The following is a 21,791-nucleotide window of genomic DNA, read 5'->3' on the forward strand; positions in this document are numbered from 1 at the left end:
CTTACTCTCTGATCAAGAGCCTGGTGTGACACAGAACAAGATAAACACAACGCCAGGCTCGATTTAGCTTTGCTTCCCAAAGTTACCTGTTTGATCTGTGGATAGAAATTGTCTCCCTGGAATCAGGAAACTCCAGGTGGCTCTGCAAGGACAATTATCTTTGAGCTCCCTCAAGTGGCAATGAAAACCTTGGAGTTTGTCACAGAAACCCTCGAGTTTGTCACAGAAACCATTGAGTTTTTAACAAAATCCTCGAGTTTGTCACAGAAACCCTTGAGTTTGTCACAGAAACCCTCGAGTTTGTCACAGAAACCATTGAGTTTTTAACAAAACCCTTGAGTTTGTCACAGAAACCCTTGAGTTTGTCACAGAAACCCTCGAGTTTGTCACAGAAACCATTGAGTTTTTAACAAAAACCTTGAGTTTGTCACAGAAACCCTTGAGTTTGTCACAGAAACCATTGAGTTTTTAACAAAAACCCTTGAATTTGTCACTGGAATCCTCGAGTTTGTCACAGAAACCCTCGAGTTTGTCACAGAAACCCTTGAGTTTGTCACTGGAATCCTCCAGTTTGTCACTGAAACTCTCCAGTTTGTTGCACAACTGCTTTTCCAACAAAGCCTTGTCATTTAAGCCCATGTTTTTCACAGGCACTGTGGTAAACTGAGATGCTCAGATTTCAAGGAATCTAAAGGAGTTTAGAGCAGTTGAGCATGACTAAGTTCATAGCACATTTCTCTTTTGGCAGGTCTCTGAACAGACATGTATCAAGTGAAATGAAGTGATTTGTGTCCAAGAGGTAACACAACGTGATACCTGCATGTTTTGAGAGGTTGTTTTGACTTTCCTCCATGGTTCCTCATCAAATTCATGACAGAGTGGCTGGGAGGTGAGTGTGTCATTCAGCATCTCAGGTAAAACTCAGCCCTTTGCTATGTCCAGGAGGAGCCTGAGCTGACTCACAACGTGATGCCTGCATGTTTTGAGAGGTTGTTTTGACTTTCCTCCATGGTTCCTCATCAAATTCATGACAGAGTGGCTGGGAGGTGAGTGTGTCATTCAGCATCTCAGGTAAAACTCAGCCCTTTGCTTTCTACACCTTGAAAAGGTAAATAAAGGCTTAAATCACAAGGGGTTGTGCCTCATTAAGAGCATATTTTATTCAAAAAGACCATCTTTTCATCAGAAAGCCATTGATGATGTGTACACAGGATTCAGGTCATTTTTGGTGCAAGAAGGTGAAATTTGATGGCAGACTGGAGCTTTTTACAGTAAAAAAGTAGCTTTTTCAGGGGTTTTTCTGATATGGCAAGAACCTGTTGGAGCAAACAGCTCAAGAAAAATGACTTTGGAGAGGAGAAGCCTTCCAGTGATTCCATGATCCCACGACTTCAACACCCAAAAGAAGGACAATTTCAGCAATTGTGCAGCAATTTCACAATCTGGTGCATTTCCCTGGGTGCTCAGCCTTGCAGCCTGGCCCTCAAACTCCATTTCCACTTCCATTTCTGTTGGAGATCCGTATTATAACATTGGCTTTTCACAGATATGAAAATGGATTTTAGATGTGTAGTGTCAAAGTGACTTTGTTGTAAAGATACGCGTTTTATTTCTGTTGTTAATGAAGCTTAGTGAAACCTCGTTTTTCACGATTTCCATTTTTTAAAAAATATTCATTTCACTTTCCCAGGGCCCCCCCCGGCAGGCCTCGGCCCGCCGCTGCCATGGCAACGGGTCACGTGCGGGGGGTGTCACGTGGGGGGCGGGTCACGTGCGGGGCGCTCACGTGAGGCGGGCGCGATGGCGGACGAGCAGCGGGCGCTGCTGGGCGGCGATGGCGGCGATGGCGGCGGCGGCTCCCCGGGCCCTCCCCGCGCCCTGCCCGCCGCCTGCGACCCCCGCCGCCTCCCGCACCGCCTGCTCGTCCTGGCCCTCATGTGCTTCCTGGGATTCGGTGCGGGACGGGCCCGGGGGGCTGCGTGTGGGGTGGGGGTTGGGGTGTGGGGCAGAGCCCTGAGGCGTCCCCTTCTCCCTGCAGGCAGCTACTTCTGCTACGACAACCCGGCCGCTCTGCAGACGCAGGTTCAGCGGGTGAGTCGCTGTCAGGGCGCTTTGGAAAACGCGGAGAGTGACCTGCTGTGTGGGCATGGGGAAGGGCTTCCCGCTGGCACAGGGGAGGTTTGGGATTTGGGGAGGAATTGTTCCCTGGGAGGGCGGGCAGGCCCTGCCACGGGGTGCCCAGAGCAGCCGTGGCTGTCCCTGGATCCCTGGCAGTGCCGAGGCCATTTGGAGCACCCCCTGATAGAGGAAGGTGTCCCTGGGCTTGGAACAAAACGAGTCCCTTCCATCCCAGCCCGTCTAGGAATTCTGTGGGTTACAGAAAACGCTGGCTCTCCTGAATGCTGACTCTGTGTGCACACAGCTAGCTCAGAATGTTTTTCCCCATCCCTGTGCTGTGCAGGACATGAAGGTGAACACAGCCCAGTTCATGGCTCTCTATGCCTGGTACTCGTGGCCCAACGTGGTGCTGTGCTTCTTTGGAGGGTTCCTGATAGACAGAGTGTTTGGGATCCGGTGAGTGCAGCCTTTGTGGCTCTCATGTGCAGGGAATCCTGAGCTGAAACTGCAGCTGAGCTTTACCCTTGATGTTCTAAAGCTTTTCCAGGTTACAATAAACATCTTCAATGTTTTCCCCACTCCATTTAGGATTTTTGAACAATATAGATGAGCTTCCTTTCCTTTATAACTTAAATAATTTGGTTTCAGAAACACCACCTTGCACTCCCTGTTCTCTGTGGGAATTGCTGAGCTGCACAGTTTATAACACAAACCTTTTAATTGCCCATCCAGCTCCCCTTGTTTCCCTGCTGCAGGTCCAAAATAGTGTTTTGTGGTGGAAAAGAGAGGATTCTGCTTGTGCATGAAGTGATTTTCTTGTCTTTGCAGGCTGGGCACTGTAATAGCGGGACGGGCCCGGGGCGCTGCGTGTGGGGTGGGGGCTGGGGGGTGGGGTGTGGGGCAGAGCCCTGAGGCGTCCCCTTCTCCCTGCAGGCAGCTACTTCTGCTACGACAACCCGGCCGCTCTGCAGACGCAGGTTCAGCGGGTGAGTCGCTGTCAGGGCGCTTTGGAAAACGCGGAGAGTGACCTGCTGTGTGGGCATGGGGAAGGGCTTCCCGCTGGCACAGGGGAGGTTTGGGATTTGGGGAGGAATTGTTCCCTGGGAGGGCGGGCAGGCCCTGCCACGGGGTGCCCAGAGCAGCCGTGGCTGTCCCTGGATCCCTGGCAGTGCCGAGGCCATTTGGAGCACCCCCTGATAGAGGAAGGTGTCCCTGGGCTTGGAACAAAATGAATCCCTTCCAGTCTAGGAATTCTGTGGGTTACAGAAAACGCTGGCTCTCCTGAATGCTGACTCTGTGTGCACACAGCTAGCTCAGAATGTTTTTCCCCATCCCTGTGCTGTGCAGGACATGAAGGTGAACACAGCCCAGTTCATGGCTCTCTATGCCTGGTACTCGTGGCCCAACGTGGTGCTGTGCTTCTTTGGAGGGTTCCTGATAGACAGAGTGTTTGGGATCCGGTGAGTGCAGCCTTTGTGGCTCTCATGTGCAGGGAATCCTGAGCTGAAACTGCAGCTGAGCTTTACCCTTGATGTTCTAAAGCTTTTCCAGGTTACAATAAACATCTTCAATGTTTTCCCCACTCCATTTAGGATTTTTGAACAATATAGATGAGCTTCCTTTCCTTTATAACTTAAATAATTTGGTTTCAGAAACACCACCTTGCACTCCCTGTTCTCTGTGGGAATTGCTGAGCTGCACAGTTTATAACACAAACCTTTTAATTGCCCATCCAGCTCCCCTTGTTTCCCTGCTGCAGGTCCAAAATAGTGTTTTGTGGTGGAAAAGAGAGGATTCTGCTTGTGCATGAAGTGATTTTCTTGTCTTTGCAGGCTGGGCACTGTAATATTCAGCAGCTTTGTGTGTGTTGGGCAGGTGAGTGCAGGGAGGGGCTGGAGGATGGTCTGGGCCTGCAGTTTGTGTTTCACCTCAGCTGGGAACTGGACTGGGAGAAGCCTGGGCTGTGTTGGGAGGGGGAACCTTGGAATGTGGCTGGAATTGTGGGAAGGACCCACGGTTCTGTGTGTTTGATGTGAAATTGCTTGAGGCTGCCACAGTCCCAGCTGGGCCAGGACAGCAGAGGGAGCAAAAACCAAAAGGAGCAGGAAATGGATGTGGGAAGGGAAACAATTTTTGTTTTCAGACAGTCCTGCTCTGTTGCATACCTGAAAGGCACAATTACCATTCTCCTTTGCTGCTGTGCAGGTGGTTTTTGCTCTGGGAGCACTGTTCAATACCTTCTGGCTGATGGAAGTGGGCAGATTCATCTTTGGGTGAGTCTGGAAGGGCAGATTTGTGCTCTTTTTAGGAAAACTACAAAAACTAACCCTAGAAAGCTCTCCTAGAAAAGTGCTGCCACGTGGAGCCAGAGCTGGTGCATTCTGAGACCTCTGAAGCTGAGGAATGCAGGATCTGCAGTTCTTGTGTAACTCAGAAAACCAAAGCCAGCACTTTGCAGGTGTTGCTGAATCAAAACCTCTGGAAGCCCCAACTGTTCTTCAATCCCTGCACTTCCATTTTGGCTTTCTGTTGCCTCGTGTACTCAGACCTGCACCAAGTCAGCCTGTGCCCAGGCAGCTCTCTGCAGTGTGCTGCTGCCAAGGCCCTTCCTGCTGTGCCTGCTGCACTGAGGGTGCTGTGTTTTTGCAGGATTGGTGGTGAGTCCCTGGCAGTGGCCCAGAACACCTATGCAGTGAGCTGGTTCAAGGGCAAGGAGCTCAACCTGGTGTTTGGATTGCAGCTCAGCATGGCCAGGATTGTGAGTGTGCACCTGCAGAGGGGGGCTCTGCTCCCATTTTAGGCTCCTTTTGGGGGGGTTTAAGCACTGCAGGTGTTTCCCTGCTGGAGCTGGGAGCTGCTCCTGGCTGGGGCAGGGGGATGTTGCAGTGCTGGCAGCCACGGATCCTTTCCTGGGGGCAGAAGGAGGGAAAAGGGGCTTTTTCCTGCTGCCTGTCAGCTGGCAATCCTGTTGGATCAAACCTGTCCAATTCAGCTCAGTTTATGAGCTCGTGCCTGTGGGTTTGTGCACTTCCCATCAGTGAAAACTCTCCAGGCTTGTATGAATTTCAGTTTGTGGTGTGGAATCCTTGTTGCAAGGATTGCTTTGTTACCAACCCAGCAGGGAATCCCTTGGATCCTCTTCCCTGCTGTCCCCTGGGTGGCATTTTAATAACTCTTGGTGAATCCCTGCAGCTGGGAAAGGCTGGGTTCTTCACGTGGCTCTGTTGTGCCTAGGGGAGCACGGTGAACATGAATATTATGGGATGGATCTACTCCAGAGTTCAGGATCTCCTGGGCTACACTGGTCCCAGCACCCTCGGCCTGGCTCTGCTCATAGGTCAGTGATGTTCTGGGTTGGTGCCACCTCGTGTGTGTTACTGATTTATTAATCATTTAAAAGCATTTATTAATCACTTAAAAGCATTTATTGACCACTTAAAAGCAGAACAACTCTGTCTGAGCTTAGGAACAGCAATTCCCAACACCTTTTGTATCATAATCTCATTTTCTCTCAAGTTACTGCAGCTGAAATGCTGTGGCGTTTTTGGGGCTGCCAAATTCAAGTCTGTGTCTTGTGGAGATGAAATATTTCACATCCTCTGAGCAAAGGATAGGCTTGAAAAATTTTCTGCGGAGTGTCAAAGCTTGCCTGTGGGTTATCTGATTGTAAAAGGGAAATTTGAACAATTTTGGGGTGTGTTCCCTTCCCTCAGAGCCATGGGCATGGAGATTGTGGTGCTGGGAATGAGGCCAGGTTTGTTTCTGTTCCTGCAAGGGGCAGATGAGGAGCTGGTGACATTTTAAATAAATATAAAATAAACCCATGTACATGCCTGTGCTCCAAGGCAGGTGTGTGCCACGTGCCAGGGTTCTGATTTACACCTGAACCTTTGAGTTGTGCAGCTCTTGAGCCTTAAAGCTGGTGCTAAACTTGGTGTACCTGACATGCCCAAAAACTGCTCTAATTGGGCTGAAAACCAAATTACTGCTCGAGCTGTCAGCTGACCATGTGGTGTTGCCTTCTTCAGGTGGGGTCACCTGTCTCTTCTCACTGAGCTGTGCTTTAATCCTGGCTTACCTGGACAGGAGAGCAGAGAAGCTGCTTTGTAAAGAGCAGGGGAAAACAGGTGAGTGCTGGGCCTGACCCTTCCAGCCCCCCTGCCCCAGCCAGCTTTGCTTTTCAGGTCATTCAGTGCCTGCTTCTAAACTTTGTCACACTTCCAATCAAAATTTGAGCTGATTTTTCCATGGAGTGTTAGTTTTAAACACCAGCTCAGCAGGCAGATGCACTGTCACCTGCTTTATTTATAAAAACCAAAGTTTGCACCCATTTGTGCCACTGGTTCTGTGTTTTCTTGGAGCTGATTTCCTTTAGCAGGGGTGCAGAACCATGGAGCTCCTCCCTGTCAGTGTGTGCAGGCTTGAGTTTTCCACGTGGGACAGCTCAAGCCAATTAAAAATAAACTCAGTTTGAGATCCAGTGGAGTCCCAGCCTGGTTTGGGATGGAAGGGACCTTTAATGTCCAGCCAGGGCTGTGCTTTAGGAGGGATTTGGGATCAGCTGGGTGTGATGAATGCCAGGTTTGTCCATCCTGACTGATGGCACGCTGTGTCCCCCCCTGTGCAGGAGAAGTGATCAAGCTGACAGATGTGAAGGATTTCTCCCTGTCCTTGTGGCTCATCTTTGTCATCTGTGTCTGTTACTCCTGGGTGTTTGTCCATCCTGACTGATGGCACGCTGTGTCCCCCCCTGTGCAGGAGAAGTGATCAAGCTGACAGATGTGAAGGATTTCTCCCTGTCCTTGTGGCTCATCTTTGTCATCTGTGTCTGTTACTACGCTGCAGTTTTCCCTTTCATTGGCCTTGGCAAGTAAGTGCCACCCACTTTTCCAGCCATTCCCTTGGAATCTGGCCAAGCTTGTGACCAAAATGCTTAAAAACTTCACATTCTTTGGGAATTACGAACTGGGGGGCGTGAGGAATGTTTGATTTCCTGATTAAAACTGGATCCACTTTAAAACATGGGGTGGAATTTGGGGTCCTGTAGGATTCCTTCCATATTTACAACCCAGTACCTCAGTATTTTGGTTAAATATTGGTTATGGACTTTTTGTGTGTTCCCCAAAGTGTAATAATTAGAGTGATCCTTAAATTAAAATCTGTGGAGTCTGCTAACAAGCTCCTAAATGAATTATAAGTTAGAATCTGGGATATTTATGTCAAAGCTCTATTTAATTTTTTTTTTGTAACTGAGATTCTCATGTCTTTGTCTAACTTCATTTTGATTTCTTGTCCTTCAGGTCTGCATTTTCCTAAATAATGTTTTTCCTCCCCTCAGGGTTTTCTTTATTGAAAAATTCCGATTTTCCTCTCAAGAAGCCAGTGCAATTAACAGGTACATTGTGGTGGATTTAATAAGGAACACTGCCAAATTTTAGGGTGTATTTGTGGGCTCTGGGCAGGTGGGAAGAGATTTGGGATCTCCTGTGAGCTGCATTTAAGTGCAGAAATAATTTCACAGACCCAAGGAATAACTGGGAAATGTGGATGTGTTTTTTTATTAAAAACAGGTGTTCACACTGGAAAGAAAAAGCTCTGGGGGGTTTTATTTTAGTATTTAGTGATTCTTCCCTGAGTGATAAAAGCAGTTTAATAACAACACTAAAGGAGCTCAGTTTGGGTAGTCTGAGGATGAATTTGAGACGTGGCCAAAGCCCAAAGCAGTGAAACCCCCCAAGAAAACACTGAGTCTGTCACTGTTGGCTGCTGAGCACTTCCATGTCCTCAAGCCCTTTGGGAATTCTAAATTACTGGGGTTTTTTGGGGGCTGCTTTTTTCTTCTGTCCCTGGAATTAACAAAGGACTCAGGGGGTGTTAAATCTGGAATTTCCCTCTCCTGCAGCATCGTGTACATCATCTCAGCCCCCATGTCCCCAGTGTTTGGCCTGCTGGTGGATAAAGTTGGCAAGAACATCATCTGGGTGCTGTGTGCTGTGGTCACCACGCTGGCCTCACACATCATGCTGGCCTTCACCTTCTGGAACCCCTGGATAGCCATGGTAACTCAGTCCCAAACAGAAGGAAATATTAAATATTTATTGCTGGGGTTTAGGCCTAAATAGAAATAAAATGTCAAATATTTATTTCTGGGGTTTAGCCCTAAATAGAAATAAAATATCAAATATCAAATATTTATTTCTGGTATTTAGGCCTAAATAGAAATAAAATATCAAATATTTATTTCTGGGATTTAGACCTAAATAGAAATAAAATATCAAATATTTATTTCTGGGGTTTAGACCTAAATAGAAATAAAATATCAAATATTTATTTATGGGATTTAGACCTAAATAGAATTAAATATCAAATATTTATTTCTGGGGTTTAGACCTAAATAGAAATAAATTATCAAATATTTCTTTCATAAATATAAATTAAGCAATGGGGTTGGCACTGAATTATTGTGTGTGTTGGGAGGTGGAAAAGATTCCTCACTCCATTACTAAATTCCTCTGCCAGGTCTTCACTTTTCTCCTAAAAATTGTTCTTTTAAATTATTTCTGAAGTTTTTTTTACTATTATTCAAACTGCTCACTTTTATCCTAAAAATTGCTCTTTTACTTTATTTCTGAAGTTTTTTACTGTTATTCAAACTGCTTATTTTTCTCCTAAAAATCGTTATTTTAATTTATTTCTGAAGCTTATCACTGTTACTCAAGCAGCCTCTGATGTGCTGGATGGAACCTCAGTAAAAATGTGCATTCTTCTCAAATTCTTGAGAATTCACATTTTCAAATGGATTCAAACTTTGGGATTCACAACTTTGGTTTTCAAGCATCTTTCCCGTGAGGTGCAGCTCTGGGTGCTTCTTACTGTTATTGAAACTGCTCACTTGCTCTTTTACTTTATTTCTGAAGTTTTTTACTATTATTCAAACTGCTTATTTTTCTCCTAAAAATCGTTATTTTAATTTATTTCTGAAGCTTATCACTGTTACTCAAGCAGCCTCTGATGTGCTGGATGGAACCTCAGTAAAAATGTGCATTCTTCTCAAATTCTTGAGAATTCACATTTTCAAATGGATTCAAACTTTGGGATTCACAACTTTGGTTTTCAAGCATCTTTCCTTGAGGCAGATTTCCTGCAGTGTTGGTTTGGAGCTGAGCCCTGTGCTGCTCCTCAGTGGGGCAGGGATTCACAACTTTGGTTTTCAAGCATCTTTCCCGTGAGGTGCAGCTCTGGGTGCTCAATCAGACCCCAATTTAAATCACCAGGGATTATTTTTGGGGATCATTCCCAGAAGAAGCCCCGAGTGTGGACATTTATTTCCAGTTTCATGGCACAGAGCGTTCCTTGAGCCGCTCTCTGTCCCTGTTGGGGGTGCACTGATCTGTTGGGTGGCCCTGCTGTGACCCCGTGTCCCCTGTGTCCCCAGTGCCTGCTGGGCGTGTCCTATTCCCTGCTGGCCTGTGCCCTGTGGCCCATGGTGGCCTTTGTTGTCCCCGAGCACCAGCTGGGAACTGCCTATGGCTTGTGAGTACCTTTGTGGCAGTGCAGGGCTCTCCAGCCTGCAGGGAGCAGCTTTGGGGTGACCTGGGGACAAGGGACAGAGGGGCAGGACACGGGGAGAGGGCAGGGATGGATGGCATTGGGAATTCCAGTGAAGGGAGCCTGCAGGAGAGCTGGGGAGGGACCTTGGAGTGCCAGGGCAAGGGGGGATGGTTTAAACTCCAGAGATGGGACACTGGGAAGGAATTGTTCCCTGGGAGGGTGGGGAGGGGCTGGGGTGGGATTCCTGGATTTGCTGAGGTTGCCCCTGGGTCCCTGGCAGTGCCCAAGGCCAGGTTGGACCCTTGGGGCAGTGGGAGGGGTCCCTGCCCATGGGTCTGGGTGGGCTTTAAGGTCCCTTCCATCCCCAGCCATGCCCTGATCCCTGGCACTCTGGAAGCACGGAATCTGAGCAGATCCAACCCATTCCTGGTTCCAGCTCCTCCAGGCTGGGAGCAGGAGTTCCAGGCTGCTCTGGGGAGGGGGGTTTGGGACAGAGCCCGAGGCTGGGGGAGGCACAGGAACTCCTGCAAAACCCAGCCCTGCCTCCCCATGTCCCAACAAACGGGGACAGTGCAGCTCTCATGGGCTCAGTGCCACTGAGGAGCTTTCCCTGAGGAAATGAAACTCCATTTTCCTGAGGAAAGAAAGAAAGAAAGAAATCACTGCTGTTCCTGCTCTGTCCCAGCATGCAGTCCATCCAGAACCTGGGCCTGGCAGTGATTGCCATAGCAGCTGGCATGATCCTGGACACCAGGGGATACCTGTTCCTGGAGGTCTTCTTCAGTGCCTGTGTTTGCTGTGAGTCTGGAACACGCTGGGAATGGGCTCAGGAAGCTTCACTGGGCTCTCTGGCTTCACATTTCCTGGGAAACAGAAACATTCCTCTCCAAGAGGTGTCAGCTGGGGCAGTGTTGGGATGAACTCACAGCCACTGAAGTGCTTGGGGTTTCCTTGAAGCGTGGAGAGTTTCAGTGTTTAAAAAATGGAGTGAGAGTAGACAAACAGTGCTTTTAAAGTGTAAATTATAAGTTTAAAATTAAAATCCTTTCTGAATTACCACGTTCTGTGAGCACAGGGAGATTTACAAAAGCAGGAAACTCCTCTGAGTTAGAGATTCCATGAAAATCTTGGCTGTGGGTTCAGCCTGGTCATTTATTGTCAGCTAAAACTGTCCCTTTCCTCTTGCAGTGTCACTGATAGCTGTGGTCATGCTGTACTTCGTGAATCACCTCACAGGTGAGTCTTTGCAGCTTCTCCTTCCCTCAGTTTCTACTTCTGTAAAATCTTTCTTCTGCTTTCTCAGTGCTCTGAGAGCTCCTGGGGGGAGTTTTGATAGCAAAGCCACAAAACCCCAGTTTGGAAGGTCTCAGTGCCCACTGCTGCTCTTACAGGTGGTGATCTCAACTGGTCTGCAAAGAAAAGGGCAAAACTGCAAAAAGCAGCTGCTTCTGAGTAAGTACAGAGCCAGCAGATGTCAGTGCCTTGGGAAGTGTTTGTCCTGAAGGGATTGAGCAGATCATTTCTCCAATCTGATTTCTGCTGGATTTATTTTCTTCAGTCTGTTTTTGGATTTCATATCCTGCCTCCTGTCAGTCAGTGTTTGGGGCAGCATTATCCAGGTGTCCTTTCCTGGCACTGTTCCTCTCTGTTTTCCTTTATTTCAGTGGCCTCACAAGTGAAGTGTGGTGGTTTGAGCCTAAATCACAGCACTGATGGGATTTAGGCTGTCCCAGGCCAGGGTTTGTCACCCTAGTGTAACAAATCAGTGATTCCAGGGGTTCTGTGGGGTTTGGGATGTGTCATTTCAGGGTTTGTCACCCTTGTGTAACAATTCCAGGGGTTCTGTGGGGTTTGGGATGTCCCATCTCAGGGTTTGTGACCCTTGTGTAACAATTCCAGGGGTTCTGTGGGGTTTGGGATGTGCCATTTCAGTGTTTGAGTTTGTCACCCTAGTAACAATTCAGGGATTCTGTGGGGTTTGGGATGTGCCATTTCAGTGTTTGTCACCCTTGTGTAACAATTCCAGGGATTCTGGGGGGTTTGGGGTGTCCCATCTCAGGGTTTGTGACCCTTGTGTAATAATTCCAGTGGTTCTGGGGGATCTGGGCTGTCCCATTTCAGTGTTTGTGACCCTTGTGTGACAATTCCAGGGGTTCTGTGGGATCTGGGATGTCCCATTTCAGGGTTTGTCACCCTTGTGTGACAATTCCAGGGGTTCTGGGGGATCTGGGCTGCCCCAGGCCAGGGTTTGCAGTAATTGTTGTCCCCATTTCTTGCAGAAAGGAAAGTTGAATAGCAAAGCCCATCCCAGGTGGGAGCTCCAGCACCTCCCCAGCTGCCAGCAGCAGAGCTGAGGTTGCTCTGTAGCTCTCTGGAAGATCCACTCACCCCTGGGGCTTCCAGCACTGCCTCAGCCCCTGCTGTGTTCTCACAATTCCAAAATTCCTTTTCCTGCTGGGCTGGGCTCTGCCTCCCCAGGGGCCCCTGGAGCAAAGCTGAGCTCAGACCCCTGAGCTCACAGGGTGGAGCTTCCTGAGCAAAAAGCCTTTTTGTGTTCCCACCCAGGGCTCCCAGCACCTCCCTGCTGCTGTTCTGTCACTGTCCTCATGCAAAAACCACTTTTTCAATGTATTCACAGCTTTGGGTTGTGTCCTTTCACCACAGTGCAAAAAGAGCCACAGATGCTCAAAGGGACCTTTTTTTTTGGTAGATTTCTGAACTCTGAGACTGCTGAGCAGTCTTTTATTGCCTTCTAGATTCTCTTTGTATTGTAATGTTTATTTTAAGGATGAAAGTTTGTTTAATAGATAGAAAAGTTGTTACAGAGCTCCCTGAGCACGTTGTAATCTGGGAAAAACCAAAAGGTTTCTCTTTCTACTGAAATCTTGGAATGAAATAAAAGGAAGCTGCAGAAATCAGCCTCTCTCTTTCTTTACACTGAATTATTGATCCCTGCACATCTCAGGCTCATTCACCTGATAGCCCAGAACATTTCCTAGCTATTACAATAACAATACTAAAATATTGACTGATATTCCAATAATTCCCTGCTTGGCAGGGTTTTCCCTCAGGGCAAACATCTTTTTGCCACTTTTTCTTTTGCAGAGCAGAAGAGCAGGAGAGGCTCAGAAGGCAGAATGAAGATGATTTGGCAAAATTGCTGCCAAAAGCTGATGCCTTTAGTTTAAGGAATAAATACCTGTCCAAGCTTGGAGCTCAGGTATCACTAACAGGGGTTCACAGACAATTCAAAACCAGAATAATCAGGGGTTTATTTAAAGAATTTGGCTGGTTTTAACAGCCAGCAGCTCCACCTCTGAGTGAAATTCCTGGGATTTGGTCTCAGAAAGAAACCTCCCAATAATTAAAAATGGAATGAAGGAAAGGGATCAAAGGCTGGCCCACCTCAGAAGCTGAGGAATGTCTTAATTTTATTTTTTTGCAGCTCCCAGCTCATTACTGCTCCTGTTTCTCAACCCTGGCCCACAGAAGCGTGCTGAAATAGCAGCTTGGCCCTGTGGAAAAGCAGGAATACACTGAATTTCCTGGGACACAGAGCCCAGCACCAGCAGATGCTCCGTGCTTTGCTGCCAGCCTAGATCCTAGATTTAAAATATTGCCTAAAACTCCTCCTTGCTGGGCAGGGCAGAGATGCTGATGGGGAATTGTGGCTCTGGTGGAACCTCTGAGCAGCTGCTCCAGCCTCAGATACTCCGTGAGCAGCTGAGCCAGGGCCAGGATTTGATCTCTGGCTGGCAAATGGGAAAACTCAATCATTGCATTGCTGGGATGAGCCTGGATGCAGGGGGGGACTTCCAGCCTCTCCCCTTGGACACCTTCATTGCTCTGGTTTGTTTTTCTGAGAGAAGAAGGTGAGGAAAAGCTCCCAAGTGGATATCTGAGAGGAATCTCCAATTCCACAAGGACAGAAAGTGTTCACCTTGGAATGTATCCCAGGTCTGGAACAGCAATAACCTCTCCAAGCCTGAATAATGTGAAAACTGATTTGTTTTTAAGAGTTAGTGACTAAAAACCATAAAAAGAGTTAAAGCAAGTGCTGAGTTTGGCTTCCAGAGGGAAAAGCCTCCAGTTCCATGGTGGAACTCATCATTTTCCCAGCGCTGCAGTGGGAGGCTCCTTGCTGAGGAGGGACTTCCCAGAGCTCCTGCAGAGAGCATTTTGCTTTGGTTTAATTACTCCTCGAGGTAATTAGATAAATGATCCCTGAAGTGAGCAGATCTTGCTTTCCAGGGCAGGAGCAGGAGGTTTGTGGAGCCCCAGGAATGGGGAATGTTCCTGGGATGGCTCCTGGGAGTCCCTGTGAGCCACAAAAAGCTCAGGAGCCTTTGCCTTGTGCCTGGCTGCAGAGAGAGGAGTCTGTTAGGATAAAAATGCTGCATTTGATGTAGGATATTCTTAATTTAATATTTTAATTTAAGCAGAACTCACAGTCTTAAAGTTGGTTTTAAAAGAGACTTTGCAGTGGAGCTTTTTTTGATGAAGCAGGAAAACTCTCATTTTTCTGAAGGACCTTTTGGGTGAAAGTTCTGGATTCTGAAGGACAATGTGGAAAGCAGAGCAGCAGCTCTGGGAGCTCCTGCCCCCTGAGCTGTGCTGGGTTTTACTGGCTTTGCTGGCTCCTCAGAACCAGCACTGAGGGCTTGGCTTGGCTGCTGGTTTCCTTGTAGACTTGTGAATTTTGGGTGTTTTTAAATAAAGCCTTCCACTGGACGCTGCTTTTTGCTTGTTGAGGGTTCTCTTGTTGTCTTTTGGGTTTGTTGGGGTCATTTTTTTCCCCTGGGAAGGGTGGAGAGTTTGGGGGAAGTTTCTCTTTGAGGATCCAAAGGCAAAGCTTCCCCCACTGCTGGGTTGTTGATTTTTTTGCATGGGGAGGGAGAGAATTAAATTGAATTTTGCTGTTCTTCTTCTCTTGAACTCTGACGCGTTCTGGTGGGAGCTGCTCTGCTGTTCCCTCCAGGCCGGCTTTTCCAGCCCTGCGGTTCCTGTTTCAGTTTCACTTGCTGAATTCCCCGCACCCTTCAGCATCCTGCCCCAGCCCTGGGGGAACTCCTGGGGGACAAATTCCCCTGGGAGCTGCAGCCCCTCCGGCTGGCTGTGGAGAGGGCTCTGACCCTCCCTGGGCACAGTTATTGAAAATATATCAAAATCGGGCATTTATTGGGCCAATTGCTCAAAATCTCTGCGTGCCCTGCCCGCGGTGGCCGAGGAGGGGCAGGGGATGGAGCCGGGAGGGAATTTATCCCAGGATTGCTCCTTCTTCCAGCCACCTCTCACTAGAGGTCAGCACCGCCCCGCTGCTGCCTCGGGATGTTGGCAAATCGGGAAATTGGGATGAAAACCTTGGGGGCTGCGGCTGCCGGGGTTTGTTTTGGTGCCTGACGGGCACGGGGTGCCCATCCCTGGCAGTGCCAGGCTGGACAGGGCTCCCTGCAGTGCTGGAAGGAGTCCCTGCCCTTGGCCGCCTGGTTTTTTAGGTGCTTCCAGCCCAAAACAATCAGGGATTCCGTGGAATAGAGTCCAGTCTTTGGGAAAAGCACCTCAAACTTCTCCTGGACTGGATTTATTTCCAAGGTGGGTGAAGTCTTGGTGTTCTCTGTTGGGTTTTACCAGGGGAGGCTCAGGTGGGCAGCAGCAGGAATTTCCCCATGGAATGGGTGGTCAGGCTTTGGGCTGCCCAGGGAGGTTTGGATGCCCACCCCTGGAGGTGTCCAGGGAATTCCTGGAGGTGTCCCCAGTGCTCTGGGCTGGGGACAAGGTGGGGATCTGGCACAGCAGGACCTCGATGCTCTGGGAGGGCTTTTCCAGCCTCAGGGATCCCAGGATTCTGGATTATTCCATGTGCTCCTGAGTGGGCTTGGGGAGCTGTTGGTGGATGAGCTTTGGCTGATCCAGCTGCACCTTTGGAAGAAAACTCCCTCATTTCTTTGGGATTTGGGGCTGGAGCTCCTCTGTTCTTCAAGCCAAAGGTGGGGCCTCCAGGGAACAGAAGGAGAAATATTCCTGCTCTGTTCCCCCTGCCCAAGCTGCTCCTCTGGGATTTTGATTTTGCAGTTGTGGGTCTGTGAACACGGGGCTGCTCCTCAGATGATCCCAATCAGCGTTAGCCCGTAATTAATGGAGTTGTTAACGAGTTTACAAAGCTCTGTGTGTGGGCACAGCTGGGAACGGCAGGAACTGAGCCCTGGTGGAGCTGGCACATCCCACAGCCCTGCTGGAATGGGATGGAATATATAATAATGATAACAATAATAATAATAATAATCATGTGTGTTTGCTTTAATATAGCAAATAAAGGTCAGGGAAGGAGCAGCCTCCTGGCAGCTGGGGGAAATGCTCCTTTGGGGCTGGGGCAAACCCAGAGGGACATCTCAGGTGTCCCCTCAATCCTGATGGAAATTTCCTTCAACTCCACGCTCCAGGACTTGGCCAAAAACCCGACTTTATTCCCAGAACGTCTGCAGGTGAGCATGACATGGATTTCTAATATTATTTAACATTCTTACATACATGTTTTGGGGTTTATTTTACAGTGCAGCAGTAGGAACAAATCAACTTGGATTTGTTGGGCCAGAGGAGGTTTTTGGGTGTCCCTCATTGCCCACCCTGCATCCCAGACCCCCATGAAGATGAAATCCAGGGCAAACCTTGACTTCCCAATCTACCAGAAAAAGCATTGCTTAGAAGAGCTCCCTAAAGCAGATTTCCCAGGATTTTAGATCAAAGAAATCCCTGCAAGCAGTTTGTAGTGAGACTGGAGGTGCCACCCCAGCTGAAGGAAGGTGTCAGGAATGAGGGATGCACACAGGGAGAGCTGAGGGAAAGCTGGAGGGGCACTCCAGGCTCCATGGAAGTCCAGCAGCTCCTCGTTTGCATGGATTGATTTCCCTGCCCCTGGACTCTGACATGAATTCAGTGGCAGGTGATGGATTGCCTGTAATGCCAGTGTGATTTCAGAGCTGACTCCGGGGCAAACCTCTCAGTTTGGAATTCTGGGCTGTGCTGTGCTGCAGGGGAAGCAAAGCCAGCCCTTTCCTTTTGCCATGGCTGAGAGCAGAGGAGGCTGCTGGGGCAGTCCTTGGCCTGGGATTGTTTGGGATATTCAGGGCAGAGGGAGCACATCCCCTGCTTTGGTGTCCTTGGCTTGGAGCAGGGATGGCCCCAGTGCCAGAGGCAGGCTTGGGTGGGATGCTGGGCAGGAATCTTCCCAGGGAGGGGCTGGGATGGGTTCCCCAAGGCTGCCCCTGGATCCCTGGCAGTGCCCAAGGCCAGGCTGGGCAGGGGGAGGTGTCCCTGCCATGGCAGGGGTGGCACTGGGTGGGATTTGGGGTCCCTCCAAACCATTCCAGGATCCTGGCACTTCCATAATGCCACACCCATCCATTTTGGTGCCATTTCTATTCCCATTAATCATTTAAAAAATCATTTTATTTGATCATTAATTAATCATTCCCAAAATCATTTTCAAATGCCACTTTAAATCTGCCATTTTAAAGGTGCCAGATGAAGGGCACAATCCACAGACTCACATTTTTTCCCTTTGCACAGAATAATTTTTTTCCCTTGTCCTTTCCTCCTGCCCTTCCTGCTCTCCCTTTGGCCAGGCTGCTGCTCCCAAGGGTTTGTTCATGAGCTTAACCCAATTAGTGCTCTCAGGAGCAGAGCCTGATTACCCTGCACATCCTTTTGGAATCCATCACTGAATATTGCCTGACAGAGTTAGCAGCTGGCCTCCCAGTGAACCACAGGGATTCGGGAGCACATCCCCCTGCCCCAGCACTGCCAGGAATTGTCTCCATTCTCAAAGTGGGGCTTTTCTGGGGGATCAGTCTGTGGTTTTGAGTAGAAAGCACAGCTTGGATTCCATGCAGCAGTTCCAGAGCTGCTGCTGTGATCCCTGTCCGAGGTTTTTGATGGCCACAGCAGAGATTCCCTTCGAGGAGCTGCAGGAATCAGGAGCTCAGAGGCTTCCCAGGGCTCAAGGGCAGCAATTCAGGTGCCTCCATCTGTTTTCCTGCCTGGAAACCAGGCTGGTTTTCCACCTCAGTGGGAAATGCTCTTCCCCAGGAGAACCTTGCAGGTTCTGATGCTCCAGAGGGTGCAGATTCCAGCTCTGAGCCAGGCTGATATCCCGAGGAAAATCATTATTCCAGCTCCTCCTTTGGCAGCTCCTGGCACTGGGGATGAATCCCTGGCAGCCTGGCATTGACAGGGATTGATGGGCTCCCCCTGATTTCCTTTTCCTGGCAGCCTCCCCTGCTCCATGCCTCATTCCCAAGCACCCCAATTCCCTGCTGGAGCTGGAGCTGGAGCCAGCTGCAGCTCTGGGGGTCTCCCATCCCCCTGGAGGGTGACTTGTGGCACGTCCCACCCCACAAGCTCCTGGTGCCATCTGGGCTGCCCGGAGCAGCTCCTGCTCCCCAGCTGCTCTTCCCCAGCCCTCTGGGGCTGCTTTTGTCATCACAAACCTCTTCCCCAGCTCTTTTATTCCAGAAATAAGAAATGGATCCCAGGGAATTGTGCCGTGGGATATTAAAGTCAGTATTTATTCGCGAGGGTCTCTTTGGTGGGGGGCTAATTGGAGCAGGTTTTCTGCTCAGGCTGCAGAACGGGGCAATAAAAATCAGAGATTGATGGTTATGAGCAGATTAAACGGGCATCAAAGTTATAAATTACAGCCCTGCCCGAGCTGGGATTGGCCACCAGAGATGCTGCTAAGTGCCAGGGGTGTTTAATGAGCTCGTTTATTCGCAGGCCTCCGACTGCATTGGGGAGTTTATTGGAAGTGTGTTTAAAATAACAACGGTGCCAGGAGCGCTGGGCTTGGCTGTGCTGCCAGGGTCAAACAGCCCGGGGGGAAAAGCAGGAGGTGAAAGCAGAGATTTGGAATTCCAGGGCACTCTGGGGGCTTGGGGAGCACGAGGGATCCCGTCCTGTGGTTCTGCACTGCTGGAATTTTGGAGGGATATTTTTTGGAGTGATATTTTTTGGAGTGGTAATCTTTTTGGAGTGATATTTTTTGAGTGATTTTTTTTGTAGGGATTATTTTTTTGGCGGGATTTTTTTGGTAGTGATTTTTTTTGAGCTATGTTTTTTTTTGAATGACTTTTTTTTTGAGTGATTTTTTTTTGGAATGATATTATTGAAGAGGATATTATTGACAGTGATATCATTCGAGGTGGTGTTATTTAAGGTGATATTTTTTGAAGTGGTAATATTTAAAGTGGTGTTATTTAAAGTTGTATTATTTGAAGTGATTTTATTTAAAGTGGTGTTATTTAAAGTGCTGTCATTTCAAGTGACATTATTTTTTGGAGTGATATTTTTTGGAGTGATATTTTTTGGAGTGGTAATCTTTTTTGAGTGATATTTTTTTGAGTGATATTTTTTTGTAGGGATTTTTTTTTGGCAGGATTTTTTTGGTAGTGATTTTTTTTGAGCTATGTTTTTTTTTGAATGACTTTTTTTTTGAGTGATTTTTTTTTGGAATGATATTATTGAAGAGGATATTATTGACAGTGAGATTTTTTTTTTAATGACTTTTTTTGAGTGATTTTTTTTTGAATGATATTATTGAAGAGGATATTATTGACAGTGATATCATTCGAGGTGGTGTTATTTAAGGTGATATTTTTTGAAGTGGTAATATTTAAAGTGGTGTTATTTAAAGTTGTATTATTTGAAGTGATTTTATTTAAAGTGGTGTTATTTAAAGTGCTGTCATTTCAAGTGACATTATTTAAGATGATGTTATTTAGTGACATTATTTAAGGTGCTGTTCTTTAAGGTGCTGTTATTTACAGTGGCTCTTGATGGACTCCCAGCCCCTCGTGGAGTTAAAGGGAATAATGGCAGCTGCAGCTTTTAACAAAAATGTGGAATTTTCCTAAAGAAATGAGGTGACACAGGGCACAGCTGGAGGACTCTTTTTTTTCCTGGAAAACCTGAGGAATGTCCCAGGTGGGAAATGAGGCAGGAAGAGGTTCAGGGGCAGGAATTCTGTCCTTGCCAGAGCAGCTGTGGCTGCCAAATCCCTGGAAGTGTCCAAGGCCAGGCTGGATGGGGAAGGTGTCCCTGCACAGGAGATGGGATGGGCTCTGAGATCCCAAACTATTCCATGATTCCTCTCTGCTGAAAAAAAAAGAGGAATTATGGTGGCCTGGAGGCTGGGCTGGGGGTTGTTCCCTCTGGGAAAGGGAATGCTGCTCCAGCAGCTTCCTGGGAGCCCTGGCAGAGCAGCCCCCACCTCACATCCGAGGGAAATAAAGCACCGGAATGATCCCAATAAATTACAATAATTGTGCCTGGCAGCATGTGGTAATTTAAAATGGATTAATCTAACAAGGCTTAAAGAGGAATAAATAATAAACATCTCCAAGCAGTGGGAACCCTGCTCTCCTTCATCCTGCCTGGATATTAATTACTGCTCATAAACTGCTGCAAGAATCAGGCTGGGAGGAGAAGGAAGGAGGAATTCAGCCCAAGGAATGGGGCAGAGCAGAGGAACGTTCCCAGCACTCCTGAGCAGTGGGAATGTGCTGCCTCCATCCCGGGGGCTCAGGCTGGGGTCTGTCCCTCATTTCGGGGAGCTGGGATTCCCCATGGATAAAGGATGGAGCACAGCTGCTGGAACCAGCTCATCCTCACCCGTGGAGCTGCCACCCAGGGCTCTCCTGGCACAGAATCCCAGGGGAAACCTGAGCTGGGGAAGGAGGGGAGGGCAGAGCCCAGGGCTGGCTGCGTGCTGTGCCTTGTCCTGGGCTTGGCGTTCCAGCTGGTCCAAGGGCAGATCCAGCAGCGCTGGCAGCTCTTCCCTTCCCATTCCCCATTCCCCATTCCCCTTCCCATTCCCCTTCCCATTGCCGGGATCCCAGCCTGGCTCATGGATGTGTCCCCCCCTGAGGCTGGGCTGAGCCCTGCTCTCCCTGCGCTGTGTTCCTGCCCTGGCTGGGGATCATTCCTGCCCTGGAATTGTCGGGGCAGCTCAGGATCCCGTCTGGAAGCTTTGGCTCATCCCAGGCTCGGGATCTCCATAGTAACGGGCAGGGAATGTCGTGCCTGGGCTTTTCATCCTGCTGGGATTTGTCTTTTTCCCTGCCCGCGGATCCTCCCGGGCTGGATCCGGCCTGGGATGTCCCGGGAATGGTGGGAGCAGAGGATTTCTTGTTTGCCGGCAGGGAGAGTCGTAATAGACAGAGACACGTGGGTTTTTTTATGTAGAATAGGTGAATTTTTATTTACAGCGTTGGTTTTTGTGTGGTATTTGAAGGTGCTGTGTGTGACTTTAATTAGTAAATTAGTGAAATTCGGTTCGTTGCCTGGTAATGACCAATGCATGTTCATCACATTTTTCTCTTTTTAGACAGTTTACATTTTTTGTCTCCTGGGCAGTGAGTGTTTTACACGGGTGGGGTTTTTTTTGTAGGTTTGAGCTGGTTTTTCACAAGAACAGATTGTTGTGTGAACTGATTCTTACCCTTACTCATTTTTTTAATGGGAACTGAGCAGGTTAATTTGGAATAGCAAGGCTTGAGCTGTGTTCTGCAAGGCTTTTGTGTTGTATTTTCACTTCCATGTCAGGTGAGTTTGAAGATCAGCTTCTCCTGCTCCTTTCAATCCCCAGCTTGGAAAAATCACTGTTGAAATGTGGAGATTTTCACCAAACTTCTTTTTTTTTTTAAACAATAATATAGCAGTGACATTAATGTACAATTAATGTACAATTCTAACAGCAGTGTTTGATCCTTCCAGATTTTAAAGAAGAAGGAAAAGCAGAAGGGAAAAGTTCTCCCAGGGAGCAGCTGAGCTTTAAGGTTCAAGTGCTCGTTTTGTTTGCAGCTGCATCATTAATGTTCACAGGCTCTATTAATATTCATAACATTAGTAACATTAATACAATTAGTAATTAAAATATATAGTGTAAATTTATGAGTTTAATTAAGACATTTAATGCAATTAAAAATACTGATATTAATAAAATTAATCTTATTTATGATTTGTTTCCAGTCTCGTGTGCAGCCCGCTCAGAGTTCCTCTGTTTGGAGTTCCATCTCCGTGTCAGTAAGAAAGAAAAGTTTTATTGCTGAAATAAAAAGTATTTGTTG

At 48.0% G+C, this 21,791-nt stretch overlaps 1 protein-coding gene across 11 annotated transcripts; it reads left to right on the top strand.

Annotated features, from left to right (window-relative positions):
* Positions 1–1,653: 1,653 nt before the first annotated feature.
* MFSD1 (major facilitator superfamily domain containing 1) lies at positions 1,654–21,777 on the top strand. 11 transcript variants are annotated; one of them, XM_041406090.1, is made up of 17 exons: positions 1,654–1,954; positions 2,039–2,091; positions 2,462–2,574; positions 3,951–3,993; positions 4,324–4,391; positions 4,768–4,876; positions 5,353–5,455; positions 6,147–6,245; positions 6,877–6,988; positions 7,457–7,513; positions 8,021–8,177; positions 9,554–9,651; positions 10,355–10,467; positions 10,858–10,905; positions 11,061–11,121; positions 12,775–12,889; positions 13,115–14,405. In XM_041406090.1, exons 1-17 carry the CDS (start codon positions 1,801–1,803, stop codon positions 13,172–13,174), a joined length of 1,563 nt encoding a protein of 520 aa, XP_041262024.1. In that variant the 5' UTR covers positions 1,654–1,800; the 3' UTR covers positions 13,175–14,405. The 11 variants fall into 11 exon arrangements, 10 of the variants coding, with proteins under 10 accessions (XP_041262024.1, XP_041262025.1, XP_041262026.1 ...); XM_041406091.1 differs by lacking the exons at positions 12,775–12,889; positions 13,115–14,405 and adding an exon at positions 21,694–21,777; XM_041406092.1 differs by lacking the exon at positions 12,775–12,889.
* The last annotated feature ends 14 nt before the right edge of the window (positions 21,778–21,791 follow it).

Source organism: Onychostruthus taczanowskii, unplaced genomic scaffold, assembly GCF_017590055.1.
Source record: "Onychostruthus taczanowskii isolate IOZ18803 unplaced genomic scaffold, ASM1759005v1 scaffold24, whole genome shotgun sequence".
Taxonomy (NCBI): Eukaryota; Metazoa; Chordata; class Aves; order Passeriformes; family Passeridae; genus Onychostruthus; species Onychostruthus taczanowskii.